The 17,591-nt window shown below is 35.7% G+C and overlaps 1 protein-coding gene across 4 annotated transcripts in view; it reads left to right on the top strand.

Moving 5' to 3' along the window:
• bcas3 (BCAS3 microtubule associated cell migration factor) overlaps positions 1–17,591 on the top strand; it is a 386,382-nt gene that overhangs the window by 97,305 nt on the left and 271,486 nt on the right. For all 4 annotated transcript variants that reach the window (XM_056473462.1, XM_056473465.1, XM_056473461.1 and 1 more), the window contains exon 16: positions 11,782–11,932. In XM_056473462.1, coding sequence (XP_056329437.1) covers positions 11,782–11,932 — 151 coding nt within the window. The remainder of the gene's footprint in view (positions 1–11,781; positions 11,933–17,591) is intronic.

Here is a 17,591-nt window from a genome sequence, read left to right as displayed (position 1 = left end):
TTATGAATGAACTGAGTAAAATTACTTAATTAAAAAATATAATATAAATTCAAAAAAGCAGAGAAATTGTATTATTTATTCTGACATTTTTATTCTGACAATAAATGTAAACCCCAACTGTTTTTTTCTGTTGCAAGCTGATTGGATGTAGTAAAGTAGGCGTTTCATTCAGAAAGATGGGGAAAAGTGTTTTGGGGAGAGTTATTACAACCTATACGCTTATTTCACGCGGCCGCCATTTTAAAGAACCAAAGCGAGGCTGTGGTGGGAAGAAACGCGGAAGTATAGGACCAGCACTGTAAACATTGCAGTGACATGCTGTGGACTACAAACCTCCAGCTGTTGCCGAGATTTCAAAATACAGATATGGTGTAAACATCACTTTAATATCATTCAGTTCAGTTTAATTTAAACAATTAAAAGCAATTTAGCATCAAACAACATCACAAGCTCTGTAAGAGTAATATGCTCAAGTGTCCTCCTAGGCTTCAGTTCATGGCAGCAGGTAAACAGAGGGGACGCTTCCCTGCTTCAGCCTATGTAACTTGGTGAGCGATAAACACTGCAGTCCTCTGTAGCACACCCTCGTGTTGTCCCGTTACTGAAGTTTTAAAACAGTCTAATTCCCGCTAAGTTTAAATTAAAGCGCCGCTGAGCGCGGATGACTCGACTGATCTTCACGGCTGCTTCGCGATCCAGTCTCCATGTATCTTGTGTTTGCAGTCAGTTTACCGCTCTTCACCCAGTGCAAACACAGATACATGGAGACTGGAGCGCAAGCGCGAAACAGCCATAAGGATCAGTAGAGTCATCAAGCAGATCGCTCGGCTGTGTTTGTGCTCAGTAAACAGCGGAGAGTGAACTAATGACCTTCTCGGCCAATCACAAGCATATCTGTTGAGCACGTGAACACAATGGCCAATCAGCGCTGTTTTAAGAAAGCCATCAACAGTGCTTTAAATGTTAGCGGGAAATTGACAAATTTTAATATAGTCTAATATAGTGAAAGAATCAGTTAATTAACTTGAGTTTGATAAATGGCATCTAAAACGTGTGTTTGGGAAAGAAAACGTTAGCTAACTAGTGCCGTTTCCCTTAACTTAGCTGAAAATGAGCTCTGATATCCCTTTATATTTTCACCATTCATTCAGAACGGACCTTCGGGTCACTTAGAAGGCGGTGAAATGATAAATGTGTGTCTCTTTCTATTCGCTGATAAGATATACAGCCAAGTACACAACGTTCTAATGTAACTCCCAACGATGCTTCCGGGTTTCTTCCCACCGCAGCCTCGATTTCGCTTTTAAAAATGGCAGCCGCGTGAAATCAGTCTATAAGTCTCCTTCTCCTTATCAGTTCTATTTGTTGTCAAAACGGATAACTGGAGGGGCGTGGTTAAGTATATTAGCCCCGCCCAATTCCTAAGATATACAAAGTCTAACAATTTACCTGAAAACAAACAGGAAGTCCATTTTCAGATTTCAATTATAGATTAGAAGGGCAAACAATTTTTTTTGTTGTTCTTAATGACATGCACAGGTGAATTCACCACAAAACTAGCAATGTGAGCTAACAAAATCAGTTTTGATTTCAAGGGGACTTTAAGAAACAGGGAATTAACAAATTATGACAACATATGGTATGTATGGAACATGACATTATTCCTTTGAAATGTTTCATGTTTTGATATGAAAACATTTCTAGTTTTTGCAGAGTATTTATGTATAATTAAAAAAAAGCCATCTTTTTATTAAAATGCTTAAGTATGAATTTTTTAAGGGCCATGTTTCACTTGAGTTGAAAAATGTAAGGAGTTTAATTCATATGGGATATGCATTTAGATTTATATACATTTGAGAAGTTATTTAATTTCTTAAGTAAATGACATTTCTTTTCAGACAGTTAATAAAAAAGTAACATAAATGCTAATTTAATGATGGAATTAGTAATTAAGTAACTTAATTTAGTGGCTGGACTGTGCGTAGAAGAATGCTATTTAATTGAACCCGCTTGTTTACAGTTTGACGGAAGTTACTCGCATAATTTGCACAAAGCATCATGGGGTGTCGAATAAAATGTGTATGAATGTAAATGTGTATAAATGAAAATGTTTTTTGAAGTGTAACTCTTTGATTTCTATCTAGTGGCAGTCTTTAGGCCACATGTGATTTTGTTAGCTATGCTTGTACGGTGGTTAATTTTTGTGTCTGCCATACTCAAGGATGTGAGGAGTGTGATGGAAAGAGGACGGATGGTCAACATTAGCTTTCAGGAAATTGAGTGTCTGTTTTGCAAATCTTGGTGGTCTCCTTCTTTGCATATGTTCATTGACAGTTTTGAAAGGAAAAACAAGGAAGCTGTTAATTCACTGTTTTTGAGTTGGGATAACGGGATACTTCCTTTGAGCCATTTTAAGGCAGCATACGACATGTTTGGGTTTCGGCCTTGTTTTATCAGTAACTACGCCTGTTTACACCATTCATCATCTTAAAGCAAAAACAGGCAGACGTGGATGCTTTGGCAAAACTGATGGCGCAATGTTGTTTGGAGCAAAGGGTTTTAAAAAGCTCAACAGTATTCATAAAGAATATAGAGATTATTACTCTGTGACTTTCATTAAACTCTTGAATTTACAGTAAGGTTTCGTTTATTAATGTCTTGAGCAAACAATGAAAAAGCATTTGGTAATTTTAGTAATACATTAGTACAATCAAAATTGTATGTTGTGATATTATGATCCTACACTGTAAAACCCAACAGTCAACTTTATCAAATGAAATGAGTGTAGTTAACTCAAAATTAACTGAAAGTTAATTCTACTCATTTGAAAAGAGTTTTGAACTCAAAGTTAATTAAATACCTCATTACTTCAACTTAAATGTAGTGAGTTCACTACACTCATATAGATTAGTTTTTTAACTCAAATGGTTTGTTGCAATCGGTTTCCTCAAACAGTTTGAGTTGCCCTAACTTATTGGGTTTTACAGTACTCAGATGGTTTGAGTTCTCTTCATTTATTGGGTTTTACTGTGCTCAAATTGCTTCATTTACTCAAATGGATTTAGTTCACAGTACTCATTAAGATTAGTTTTTGAACTTAAATAGTTTGTTGCAATCGGTTTCCTCAAACAGTTTGAGTTGCCTTAAGTTTTTGGGTTTTACAGTGTACTGTAAGCTAACATGAACATGATTCTTTTTTGTAACAGAAAATATTTTAATTTCCCATCTGTCCAATTCAATTTAGTTAAATAAAAAAACATATCATTTATAAAGGTTTCAGTCTTAAATAAATGCTTCTGTTGAAGTTTTTAGTAAAATAATATTGTAAAACATTAAATAATAATCTTGTGTTTCAACAACTTTAGGCATTTTAAAGTAATTTCAAAAATAATTTGTCACACTGAAGTCTGGAATAATGCCTGCCAGCTTTGCCATTGCAGGAAAAAATTATATTAATATAGTATTTAATATTATTTTCTATATTACATTTTCTAAAAATATGTATTTTTTATATTATTTTAATAATTATATTCTTGAGGACTTGGTGAATCTTTTAATTTGTAATAAAATAAAAAACATATTGCATTGTACATTTTTTTTCTGTTTTTGTATTTTTTGTACAAATGTTTTTTTGAATCAAATTTCTAAATATAATATAAAAAAATGCACAAAAGCACGCACATCACTTTAAATGAGTGCTCAGCCAAACTGCAAAAAGTGCACAAAAAAATAAATATATCCAAAAAAGCGGCAACACCAAAGCTCCAAAAATGGCAATTTAATAAATGAAAAAGGCTGACACATGAACTGACGAAGAGTCGGTGTGCTCGAAATGTTACACGCTTTGTGTCAGCCTTGTTGATTTAATAAATTGGCATTTTTGGAGCTTTGGTGTTGAGAATATATAAATATAATATTAACACACATCACAACATTTTCATCTAGTGACTTTAACGTTTTATAACCCCCTGTATATTTGTGTATCATGTATACGCCAAATATTTGCATCTTAAATGTGTGATTAACCAGTCTTTCATCTTTTGTTTATTGTTTCAATGTTTTCACGCCCTAGCAGAGAAGTAAAGTCTTGCTTTTGTGTCAAGAGTGGCTTTAAAGTGTGTCACACTCACTGCGTCCTGTGCTGAATCATTTACATCAGAGCTTCTGTTTACTGTGTATGTGAGAGAGTTTGTGTGTGTGCGTGTGCGTGTATGTGTGTGTGTGTGTGTGTCTGTCTGTCTGTCTGTCTGTCTGTCGGACATGCAGCCAGATGATCCGATCTGTACGGGCAGGGCTAGCAAACACTCTCTGTAATCACAAACTGCCTCCTCCCTTGTTTGTGACACACACTCATAGACACACACACACAGACAGACACACATACACTCTCACACACACTAAAATTCCATCACAGCTTCACAGTGGCTCTTAAAGATAAAGCTCAGCTCCTCTGCTCACAAAACAACAGCCATGCAATCAGGCCAGGCATCAAAGCGCCGCTCTTGTTTTAACATACCACAACTCTGCATCATGTACAGCCTCATTCAGACTCCCTTTCCTAGAGATTTATGACTCTGGTTGTGAAGTCTGTTGCTATTGTTGGGTGTAGTGCCGCTTCTGGTCTCTGTGTGGCGCTGTGTTCTCAGTTTATTTTTTTATTATTTGGTCGACGTGCTTGTTACAGATGAGGGGCTTTATTCCAGTCTATTGGCAGAAAGAAGAAAAATACTTATAGGCCTGAATCATGCCACTACGTTTTGTCTTGATATGAATCTAATCCAGCAAAAGGGCTGGAGTTGCTCTGTAATTTGTCCGGAGTTTTATGAATGGGCTCCTCTTAAAAGCAAACAGCAGTGCTTCCTTCCTTCCCTTCGTTTATTTATTTATTTTTCTGAAGATAAATGATTTGTTATTTTCTTTTTTCAAAAAAAGTGGTAATAAAAAAAAAAGTTATATTTATAAATTGTGTATATGATATTTTATTAACTGTAGTTTTTACTTATTTTGTATAAACTTTATATTTTAATTTCACATAGCTGGATCTATCATTTTTTAATACCTTTCGTCTTTTAATAAATATTTTAAATATATATATTTTTTAAAGGGGAAATATTTTTATTCATTTATTTATTCACTGTAATTACAAAATGAAAAGAAAACTATTAAAATAGTACAAAATACACTCAAACAAACACAGATAGAGAGAGAGAAAGCATATTAAATATTAATGTTTCACTTAACTTTTTTTGTGGAAGGAATAGAGCAAAATAGGGGTGAAATTAGGGCTGCACGATACTGAACAAATCTGATATTGTGCTATTATTTTTCTGGGATTAATATTGCTATAAATACACTTTCACAAGACAGTTTGAATGGCACTATTTGACCGTAACAGTATTTTAACAGTATTCAGGTACAGAAATTAAATAATCAGAATGCAAAAGATACTTTTCTTCCTTTGCTAGTCCAAACATCTAAAAAATCTTAGATGAAGTAAGAAATGTTTTGTATTTTAACTTCAGAAGAAATAAATCAGAATTACGCTTTTTTTCTTTAAAACAAGTAAGATTATCTGCAAGTGGTGTAAGTAAAATAATCGTGTTTGCTTTGAAATGTAGATATTTTGACTAGAAACAAGACAAAAAAATCTAAATGAGGAAAAACTTTTTTTTTTGCATATATTTCATGTAAATACAATTCTGTAGCTCCTGGTCAACTAATTCAGACTCAACATTGCATATGCTGCGCTATAACTATTGCAGATGTCCACATTGTGATATTGTTGCTGAAATGATAAATTGTGCAGCCCTAGGTGAAATAATAGTGCTTCATTATTCAGTAATTCATACACTGTACATTTAAATACATTGTTATGTTAAAAAGTATGTGACAACTCAAAATTGTTATTATATTTGAACACTTTTCTTTTAAATAAGTAATACCTAGTGCTCTGAAGGATAGTGACAAAGGGTGAAGATTAAGAAAATATATACACAGTCAACATTTGAACTGAATGAAAACAAAAAAAAGTTTACAGAATTGTCCTAAGAAAAGAATGGGAGTTGTTCAATAGTTCTAGGACAACTTTGATACGCTAATGATACGTTAAAAGAACATTTTTGATCCGTTTCATATGTTGAAGACTATATACAGTTGAAGTCTGAATTTATAACCCCCCCCCCCCATTTTCAATTTTATTTTCTTTTTTTAACAGAGCAAGGAAATTTTCACAGTATGTCTGATAATATTTTTTTCTTCTGAAGAAAGTCTTATTTGTTTTATTTTGGCCAGAATAAAAGCAGTTTTTAAATTTTTAAAAATCCATTTTAAGGTCAAAATTATTAGCCCCTTTAAGCTATTTTTTTCGATAGTCTGCAGAACAAACCATCATTATATAATAACTTGCCTAACTCCCTATCCTGCCTAGTTAACCTAATTAACATAGTTAAGCCTTTAATTGTCACTTTAAGCTGTATAGAAGTGTCTTGAAAAATCTAGTAAAATATTATTTACTGGCAAAGATAAAAGAAATCAGTTATTAGAAATGAGTTATTAAAACTATTATATTTAGAAATGTGTTGAAAAAAAATCTTCTCTCCGTTAAACAGGGGGGCTAATAATTCAGGGGGGCTAATAATTCTAACTTTAACTGTATATTTAAATATGTCATCAATTATAACCCCCCCCCCACGCCCCTTTCCCCCTTAGTTCTCTCTAGTAGCATTGCCTTTCCCCTGGTACATCAGTTGTAAACATCTTATTGAGGTTGTGTGTTTGTTTGGCCTGGGTGGCCTGGTATGTGTTTTTTTTCTCCTTTCTTTTTCTTTTTTTTTTTTGTTGTTGATCTTGGTCTCATGTGAATCTTTTGGACTGTGCTGGTGTGTCTTTATCAGGCAGAGTGAGCCATGATGTTGCGCTGCCCTTTCCCACTGTGAGGAAATGTGATTTTGACACTTCTCATGACCTGAGACCCTGCACTGTCCCACAGTCAAAGTTTCTCTGATGCAATGCAACATTCCTGCTCTTGATGTTTGATTTGATGCCTTGAAATATTAGTTTATAGTGTGTTCATATGTTTTTAAAGGTAGACTGAAAAAGCTTTGGTGGTTGAGTATTTTTACATGAGCTTTTTTTCCAGGCTCCTTTTTTAAATGTGTAACTTTGACCAAAACCACAAGTTGATATGCTTGTGTTTGCACATTATAATTTTATGGTACGCAAATACATGGATTATATTGCTTATTTTGTGGCTGTTGGATATACATGTTTTTGTTGGATTGTCAAATCATGTCTGGTAATAATGGAAATGTCTGGTTTTTAATTTCTTATTGCAAATGCTTTGAAAGCACACTCCTTTCAGAGTTCCACCAGTCAAAACTACCTCTGATTTGTAATTGTTGGTTGTAATTATGAACTTTGGCAGTTAAGCATGGTTGATGTTGTGGTTGGATACTAGATATTTTAATTGCATTAATGAGTTTGAAAATAGTACTTGCTCTAGGCAGTGCAAGATTACCACTTTGGTGTGCGTTTGGAAATGAAAAAGAATTTTGATTATTGACAATTCAAGGCTAGAACAATTTTGACAAATATTTAAAGAAAACATGATTAGTCAGTGCTGTTTAACACAATTATGGCACAAGAAACAGGAATTTTTGCAGCGTTTCCTTTTCTTTCAGCTGCAGCAGCAGCACTATTTTAATGATTCATTCCATTGTTCAATTGTAACTTAATCATAAATCAATATAGTTCTTAGTAGTATGTTTTATTATATATTGCATTAAAAGTAATTCATTTAATAATAATAATTTTAATTAATTAAAATGTTAAAAATAAAAACTGAAGCTACATGTAAATGTAAAAAATAAAAAAATATTTTTACTAATACAGTATAAATTATTAATTTATTTTTAAATTATCTTTAAAAAAAATCTGTTTTCTGTGTTGACATTTATTCTAGACTTTTTATACACGTTTTGAATCATGTATCAATGTTGGTGCTTTTTATTTGTTTGTTTATATTTATTTATATTAATTTTCATTTATTTATATTTATTTATTTATTTCCCTAATACCACTTCCCTGTATTTGTTTTTGTATTGTAATTAATTAATTTTGTTCAATTTGTATGATTTGGCTTATCTGTTTGATTGATGTAATTATGTATTAATATTACTAATATTATTAGGAGAACAATTAGAGTACAGTTTGTATAATTAATTATAAATTGTATAAATAATTAATAAGTAAATAATAATAGACTTTTTTTTTTTTTTTACTTTGCTTCCATTTTATTGAATCGGTTTTTGTTGTAGTCATGTTTTTGTGCTTATTACTTACCTTATTTTTTTTAACTTTTATGTATCCAAACTGAGATTTCACAGTTGTTCTCCTTATTGATATCAATGAGATCAATATCACATTTTTAAGACTCATTTATTAAATATTGGGACTGTTGTGTTCACATCTCTGTCCATAGCTATTGCAACAGCAGTTGACTGACATCCTTGTGCTTTGAAATGAACATGTCTTTTTTTTTTCGTCCGACAAACCAGCATAGGGTTTCATTTAGACATGTCTGAAATGACACTGCAGTGTTCATGACTGGGAGGGGTGAATACGGTTCCCACTTACCCATAAGTAAATTGACATGATCAGATTACGTACTCCTGATCAGAGCCACATGCCGAGGTGCATTGATTGAGTCTGCGGATGCCTTCCTGTTCATCTTCTCATGCACCGTTTGCGAAGTCTGCTCATCTGAGGTGAAACATCCTCACACACACACACACACACACACACACACGCACACACACACACACACACACTCACACTCACACACAGATTGCCTTGCAAACAAACCCTCTCACATATGGTTTGAGTAAGGCTGTTATCTGAGCCACAGAAGAGTGTAGATTCCCACTGTCACCAAGGTGCTCCTCTGATGAGCTGTAAATGCTGACATGTTGTAAACTATTGGATCTGATTTCAGACAGCCTCGTAGCGAGATGTTCGGATGTAGTTTGGTTAATAAATTACACGCATGAGAACTTGTTCTTTGTTCTATGCCTATAATGCAGCAATGAATAATTCTGGAATAGCTTGTAATCATACAGCCACTTCTGCAGTGAAATCAGCACATGGAACGAGGAGGAAACAGAAAATGTACGATTCATGTCTTATGGTGAAAATTTTAGTATGGCACGAAGTCTGCTAGTAGTCAGGAAGTTTCATATAATGTTTCTGCTCATTAAAGCCGATGTCGTACAATCCTAAAAACTTTGAGGAGGGAAAAAAAAAGCCCCGCTGTCACTTTAAAAGCACTCTCGTTCACAAGCAGTCGGGGAAAAGACTGGCAGTTGGCCATTTTCACATAGGCTGGCTTGACCCCACTGTGAAAGCCTGAAAATAGCAGCGAGCAGATACTGTGGAAGCAGAGGTAACCAGAAATGGCTTTTCCACCAAAGTCTGATTTCTTTTGAAAACACTAAATCTTGTGAAGTTTATTTTCTTTGCAGCATCTGTGTTTTATAATGTTCCTTTTAATTTGTTTTCACTTTGTCCATGGGGATTGCTTTTATCCGGCACTTTCTGGCCTTTCCTTTTACTTACTTTCCTTTTTTTCCCCCTCCACCTTCCACTTGTAGTACTCCTCCTTTGAAAGTGTGTATTTTAATAATGATAGCTCTGGGAATTGGCACAGGCAGGCTTGACATGACAGCGCCTTCCCCCTGAGTGCGGCGGTACCGCCATTGTTCCTTTTCCTCTCCACTCATCCCTCTATTTTTTTTCCTCCCCTCCTAATCCCAATCTGCTGTGAACTACGCTTTTACAGGAGCATGTCTGGGAAACCTGGATGAGCACGAACGACATGAATGGGTGAAACAGAATATATATCAACCTATTCCCAAACAGGGAGAGAGCAACGTTTTTTCTTCTTCTTTTCTTCCGCAGATGCTCCTAAAGCCTGGTCATTTCTCAACGCCTGACACTTTGAAACGTTGTGCGATATTTTGTCCCCAGGCATGTTTCGCGCATTGGTGCCTGTCGAGGTCACGTTGTTTATTTCACTTCAGCGTTGGTGTGGACGCTGTTTGCGTAGGAATGTTGTTTTTTCTAGCTTCTGGTGTGCAAATCGACCAAATAACGAATGGAAAGCGTCAGTTTAAATGGATCGCTTGTGTTCATTGCTTTATCAGATGCAAATAGAACAGCTTGAGGGGGAAAAACAAGATATCAGTGACAGGGCTGGCCAGGTCTGTGCCATTAGAAGAAAATGCAAATGGAGCGGAGTGAGCTCGAACAGAAGGGTCAGGTGACAGAGGGCGACCCGGCCGGCCTCTTGGAGTTAGGCCTGCGACGGCTGTGGATTTGCATTGATGGATCTTCTTTCCATTGGCTTGTCATGTATCACTGCGCAGGCCATCACACATGAGTCATTAATCAAATGACGGCTCCATAAGCAGGATCGTTTTGACTGGCCAGGCGCCTTGCCTCTCTCGGACGTGCCATTCTTGAGGGTTTCGTCCAAGCCTGCCACACTCTGGTTTACGTCATCCGGTGGCTGAGTTTCACATCATCCCGTGCGAGAGGCGTCTGCTTCTTTTTTTTTTTTTTTTTGAGGGCTTAAGCTCTGCCGGCGTGACGATGTTTGCATGCGTGTCCGGGTTTTGATTTAGTGGGGGTTCAAACGTGCACAGAGACTGAGTGCGTCCTTCTTGGAAAGATGCTAAATTCATTAAGATTTTTCTTCCTCTACTCCTCGTCTTTGTCTATCAGAAGCACCATCATGGGTTTTCAGGCTGCTTCCTGTTCGAATTCCTTTTCTTTTCTGCTGCTCTTGCACACAAAAGGTGGCTGCGCTTGGGGTGTAGTGGTTTTGAAATGTGAAGGGCCCTTGAGATCCGGGCCCTGTGTGGAATGGCGCAGGGGTTTGTGTAATGTCTCCAGCCAAAGCAGGCCTTTATCGAGGGCCATGAGGCCTAAATGGCCTCTCTTTGGTTAAGCACAAAGACAGCGTTTCTGGGTATTAGAGAGAGACAGAGAGACTGGCTAATGATCTAAAACCCCTCCAACACTGTGGCACGGCCGCTCTCAGCGCTTTTGCCCTCAGATAATCATTGTTTTGTGTCTCAGGTATTTCTCCAACCCCCTGAATACCCTCTTCCTGGCCATATTACAATGGAAGCAAGGAAAATGTTCGTTGAGATTATTGGGCTGCCCCGAAATATTGTATGTCGAAAGGGGAAAAAATAATGGAGTTAAAAAAACAAAAAAGCAGCACTTCAACTTTGTTTGGAATATTTGAGTACATGTGCACTATATAGTTTTTTGAAGTACATGGAAGCATTGATCAAATTGATCTCTGTACTAGTTGGATTGAGAAGCAACACATTAAAAATGAAAACAGATGAAAAGTGGATAATTAAGAGCAGAGCTGTAGAAACCTTGTGTCTGATTTGTTTGTGTTTCTGAGAAGATATAACATGTTATGAATTAATCCTTTATATTTTAGCTGTCGGCCTTTCATCACTATTCTTATATTTTTTATACAAGCATTTAATAAGACTTTTATTTATTTTCAGTTGTTATTTCTGAATTATTTTAATATATTGATTTTAATTGCTCAGTGTTGAAAATGGAACGTTTAAAAGAGCAACATTTTATTTATAAAAGGTTTAAGCATATAGTAGTGTTAATGTTCTATCTGTATGGTAAAAAAATAATAATAATTTAACTACAAACTTAAATGTCTTTTTTTCCCCTTTTTTTTTTTTGCAGCCAAACTTACCAGTCAAGAGTCTTACAACAACTTCACCAACAACAACATGGGTAACCCACGTCTGTCTTCATTACCCAGTTTGACGGTTGTGCTACCACTGGCTCAGATCAAACAACCCATGACCTTGGGCACCATCACCAAGCGCACAGGGTGGGTTTCTACACACCATCTAACACTTACTTTCACTGAGTATGGACCTTTCACTCTTATATAACAATTCAAATCATATTTCATTACTGTTAAAGAGTAAGTTCACCCAAAAATTGACAACTGATAATTTTTCTTCAGTTAAACATTAAAGAGGATTTTGCTGAAATTGCGGTCTTTTTTTAATTCATAAAATTCTAGTAAACAGCTACTAGCACTTTAAAAAATTCTAAAGCAAATTTCCATTAGCAATATCCAATGCTCCTGACTATACATTAAAGACTTATGAAGCAAAAAAATATCAGTCTGTGCAAGAAACTGAACATTGTTATTTTTAATCCACCGAGAGAGTAAATTGACAGAAAATGGTTGGTTGAATCATCACCTCCTACAAATTAACTGTAAAATAGAAACCTTTCTATGCAACTAAGAAAATAAATTTTTGTGAAAAGAAAATCTAGAACTATAAATACTTTATTCGGACATTTTTAACTACCTGACCTTCTAGTAGTATTTAGGTCAGGATAATTTTTTACCTTTGTAATTTGGTTTGCTATGACTTTAAACCAATATCATCTCAACATTGACATTTATTTTCCATTTTAGGTACTTAAAACTTAATAAAAATTGGTTTAGTAATATATTGGATGTGCTAAATACATCAACTTTGCACATTTAGCTAGCACAGTTGAGTAAAATATAATTGCTGTAAATCACTAGACATATAAACACCATGCCTAACCATAGCTGGTGATATTTGGTCATTTGCGAGAACTGTGTTTGAGGATTTGAAATACGGCATGAGTTTGCATGAACTCTTGACTCTTGCTCAAGCCACTTAAGTGTCATCAAACCGTCATTTGCCAGATGATTGCCTGAATTTACACGAACATGCAAACCTGCTCTCTCCCGCATATGGATCTTTGCTGTACTCGGTCGTTAGTTCTCAAGCCAGATGTATTACAATCACTGGACCTATCATGCGGTCGCTCTCCATGTAACATGAACATGCCGGTAAAGACTGGCTGCCATATCGATGACTGCAGTGCACATTTACATACTGACTAAACATAATTATGACTTATTTCAATTGTTTATTTTTATTTAAATGCAAAGTTTGAAAGGGAAATTCACTAACGAAACAGTGGCACGTCGAGTCAACTTTTAAACAGGCCTGCAGCTCATTGTCATGCAGAACACTTTGCGCTAAGGTTGTTTTAAGGGCTCTCGCTCATCTAGTTTTGAACTAAAGAGTCGTCAAGAGTGCATCAGCTGCAAGTTTGAATAATTCAGCCTTGCGTTTGGTTAAGTTTCCAGCTTTAATATCCAGACTTGCTCTCAGTCCTCGTTTTTTTTTCAATAGACGTGCTGAGTCTGAGGGTTATACATTATAACAGAGTTGACATCGCATTGGTGTCCTGTCCTCAAGTCCAATCCCATTTCATCCCTTATCCTTCTCTCCTTAGCTGAGGCTAGCATATGTGGCGGCAGACAAGAGACATCCTATGTTGTGCAGAACCGTGTTGTGCGTCTACGTGCAAGTCAGTCAGTCAGCTGTTTGCACGCACACACCTGTCTCTGCTCATATTCTCCTTACCCGTCAACATGCCCAAAAAATTTTACCCTCAAATGTGCAGCACTCAGAGCTGTGGCTGGGGAATGGGAGATTGTCCTCCTTACAGACAGAACCTCTGTATTAATGAAACTGGACATTCCGAGTTGTGGCTGAGTCAAGCAGGCTGGTAAAAAGCAAGTGTGGTTTTACACTTGGTTCAGTTACCTAGTCCAGAGGTTCTCACTGCTTGCAGCTTGACAAGACAGTCAGCAAGTCAAAACACCAATGCACAATTTCAGCATATCTACACCAGGCATGAGTGGTTTTGCTGGTGTTTAACCGGTTATTGTGTATTTATTTGCATCTCACTTCTGAGATTTAGTATGGTTGTGTACTGTAAAGCAAACTGTACTAAAGTTTGCACAGCATAGATTTGAGATTTAGCTTTTATGGACGAGGTGTTACTTTGCAAATCCCAAATTCCCTCCAATTCACGTTTTAATTTTCGCAGTTTGTTTGGATTTCCATTTTTTGATTCTGACTACTCACTCGCTATCCTTTAGCTTAGTCCCTAATTTATCAGGGCTCACCACAGCAGAATGAACCGCCAAATTCTCTGGCTTACATATATGTTTTATGAGGTGGATGCTAGGACTGTGCGATTTGGGGAAAATATCTAATTGTGATTTTTATTTATTATTAAAAATTTTTTTATTTGATTTTTTTGATTTTTGATTTGATTTGCTTCAGCTCAATCTGTATTGTAGCTTCTTACTGCTAAAATGCAGTGAGTGTTAGTTAAAAAAGAAACTGAAAAGATATAACTTAAACATTTATTTAAATTGTTTCTAAAATATTCAGAAACTCATTTTTCTCTAGAGAAAACAGTAAACACAAATAAAATGGCCTTACCTTTCTGTAAACAAGTTGAACTCCAATTAGGGGGATAGTGTAGCTAATTATACAAACAAAAAAATATTAATTATAAAAATACAAAACACTTTGCAAACTAAAGCCTGTTTCACACCGCTAGCGTGAGCAGAGTTTGAGCAGCACGTGTTTTTTTCTGCGTCCATGTTAACAGTTTAGAGCTTTCATACCACATGCAGAAGCAGCACGTCAGTGCCACGATAGTTACGGCGCTGGGTCTATTTTTACCATGCTGCTCACGCTTAATTAAAGTGACAGTGCATTGTCGGTGCAATAGCCTAGTGGTTTGCGCGACGACACATGGTGCAGTAGCATGTCAGGGTGTCCCGGGTTTGAATCCCGGCTCGAGGACATTCCCTACCGTTCCCACTCTCTCTCTCCAACTTCGCTTCCTGTCTAAATACTGTCCTATCTAATAAAGGCAAAAAGGCCAAAAAAAAAAGAAAGAAATGGGATTAATATCCCTTAAAAAAAGTGACACTGCATTAATAATGACCAAAAACACATTGAATGACAGTAAAAAGTAGCAAATTTACCCAATAAATGCATTGATAATATCCACTGATTTTTATATATTCAATCAAATGAACTTAAACGATTAAAAATGGCAACAAATATTTAGCTGGACCAGAACTACAAAACAAAATTTAAAAAATTTTAGTATTAGTTTTGCTTAAGTTGCACACTAGTTTGATCATACCATTATAACTATATTGTATAATAAATATTGGCCTACATCATCCTGCCGATCAAAAACAAAATGACATGATATCACAGGCGATTGTCTTCTGACCGAGTGCACCTGAAAAGACATGAATGACACTCCTCAGAGCATGAATCATACAGCTTTTTAGGATCTAAATAATTTGCAAAGTAAAGACATGCAGGTTAAGAAAACGACATAGAAGGAAGCTGCCATGGGCCTTGGTGCAGATAAAAAGTAAAAGTAAAAAAAAGTGTATTTATAGAGATAGGTAACTAGATAGAATAGACAGAGATAGATTGATCTGTGAGCTGCGCACTGCAGACTCAGTCGGTGTGAAAGGCAAACGCCTGTGGCTGCTTCTGCTTTTCATACGCGCTGCGCACGCGCTGCTCATGCTCTGCTTGCACTTGCTGTGTGAAACAGGCGTAACATGGCTGAAACAACTCTGAAATTGTACTTTGCTGTTGCTTGCTACTAGATTGAGTGTCACTGGTAATACTTTCAGTTGACTTTTTAGCAAGACACTCCTCATATAGCTGCCTGTGGTGCTTTTTTAGGTGCTGGTTGTTGTATTTCCTTGTGCTGTGGCAACAATTCTGCGACAACTCTTACAAATGACCTGTTTTTGTTCAGTGTCTGTGACTGAAACCAAAATATTTCCATATTACCGATGTTCTGTTTTTCTTTGATATTATTTAATCTATTAATGCTTCTGCAGCAGCAGACGCCATCATCCCACTCATCCGAGCTTTCCTGTTTGTTTGTTTGTTTTTGTTTTTTATTGTGGGAGTCCCGCATAGTTTGGTTGATAAATAATACATATCTATTTCATATCGCAGCCTCTTGTGATTAGCTAATCGCAACGTTTCAAATTGCGATTTCGATTAATCGCACAGCCCTAGTGAATGCCCTTCCAGCCACAACCCAGTACTGGGAAATGATTCTGATTTATTTTGGTATATATTTCATTTAATAATTTAATAATTTATTTCTTTTATAACAGGCTACTCTTTACTCTATTACTGGCTACTGATCATAATTGAGGATGTCTTTTTTGAACTACTCTTAAAAAAAACTGGCTCTCAAGAGTTTCCGGAAATAAGCTGTTGTATTGTGTTGTTTTATTGTGGTTAAGATTTTGTTTCAGCATTTATTCATATATATATATATATATATATATATATATATATATATATATATATATATATATATATATATATATATATATATTTTTTTTTTTATTAATTTATTTTTAAATGTATACAAATCTAAATTCAAAGTTTTGTTTCGTGTTTGGCATTGTAATGCTTTTAAATTTATGTTTAGCTTTAATTTGTTTTATTTTAGCTGTAATCTAAAGTTGGCTCAAAAGTCAATATTTAAGCTTATAGTTTTTAATTTTAGGCTTATTATTAGTTTTTAAGCTTACACTTTTAATTTAATTTTATTTGATCTTATTGTACTTTATTTCAATTATAAAAAAAAAAACACTTTTTAATAATTACCTTAAACATGTGCTAGTAACCACTAGTCTATATTTAGATTTTGAGATCTTTTATTTCAGCCAAGTTTGACATTGACACCTAATGCTTTACTCACCTAATGCTTAACTCACTGAAAACACTCATTGTTTAAGAGAGGTGTCTAAACAGCAGTGTGAGTCTTGCTGTGTTAATGTACTGTGCTCTTTCAGGGCGTGATGTCATTGTGTTTGACCTTTTTCTGCGAACCACTTCAGCTGTTCTCCTGATTTCAGCTGTTAAATCAGTCACCGCAGTGATGTCTGATATCAGTCCTGATGACATCATTGCTACTTTTACATGTGTCTGCTAAGTGATTAGTGCGCTTTCTACTGCTTTTTATTTATTTATTTTTTAATTCATAGTCACTTTAGTCAGCTCTCGACCATCATTTCCTCTCATAGTTGAAGTAAGATTGTAGCGATGGTGCTAAAATGAGATAAATCCCAGCGATGCTTGTATTGTTTGGTTCATAAGTGATTTGTTCCTAGCACAATTTATTTCTGTTTTTATTAAACACTTATTATTGTGTGGAACGTGAAGCTGCATATTTTAAAGGATGAAAAGCATAATACCTGTAGATCAGGGTTGCCCAAAGTTGGTCCTGGAGGGCCAGTGTCCTGTAGAGTTTAGATTCAACCCCAATTAGACACACCTGAACCAGCTGATCAAGCTCTTTCTAGGTATACTAGAAACTTCCAGGCAGGTGTGTTGAAAGAAGTTGGAGCAAAACTATGCAGGACATCAGCCCTCCAGGACCGAGTTTTGGCACCCCTGTTGTAGATGGATCTTCTTGCAGTGGTACAGTAGGTATTGTGGCTTCAGAAATGAGGTGGCAGAGCCTAAATTTGTTTTATTTGTATTTGATGTTTGGTACAGTAGGTATTGTGGCTTCAGAAATGAGGTGGCAGAGCCTAAATTTGTTTTATTTGTATTTGATGTTTGGTACAG

The sequence above is a fragment of the Danio aesculapii genome, chromosome 15 (assembly GCF_903798145.1).
Source record: "Danio aesculapii chromosome 15, fDanAes4.1, whole genome shotgun sequence".
NCBI classification, from domain to species: Eukaryota; Metazoa; Chordata; class Actinopteri; order Cypriniformes; family Danionidae; genus Danio; species Danio aesculapii.
Note: the sequence above shows the minus strand (reverse complement) of the source record. Positions and strands in the feature narration are given on the sequence as shown.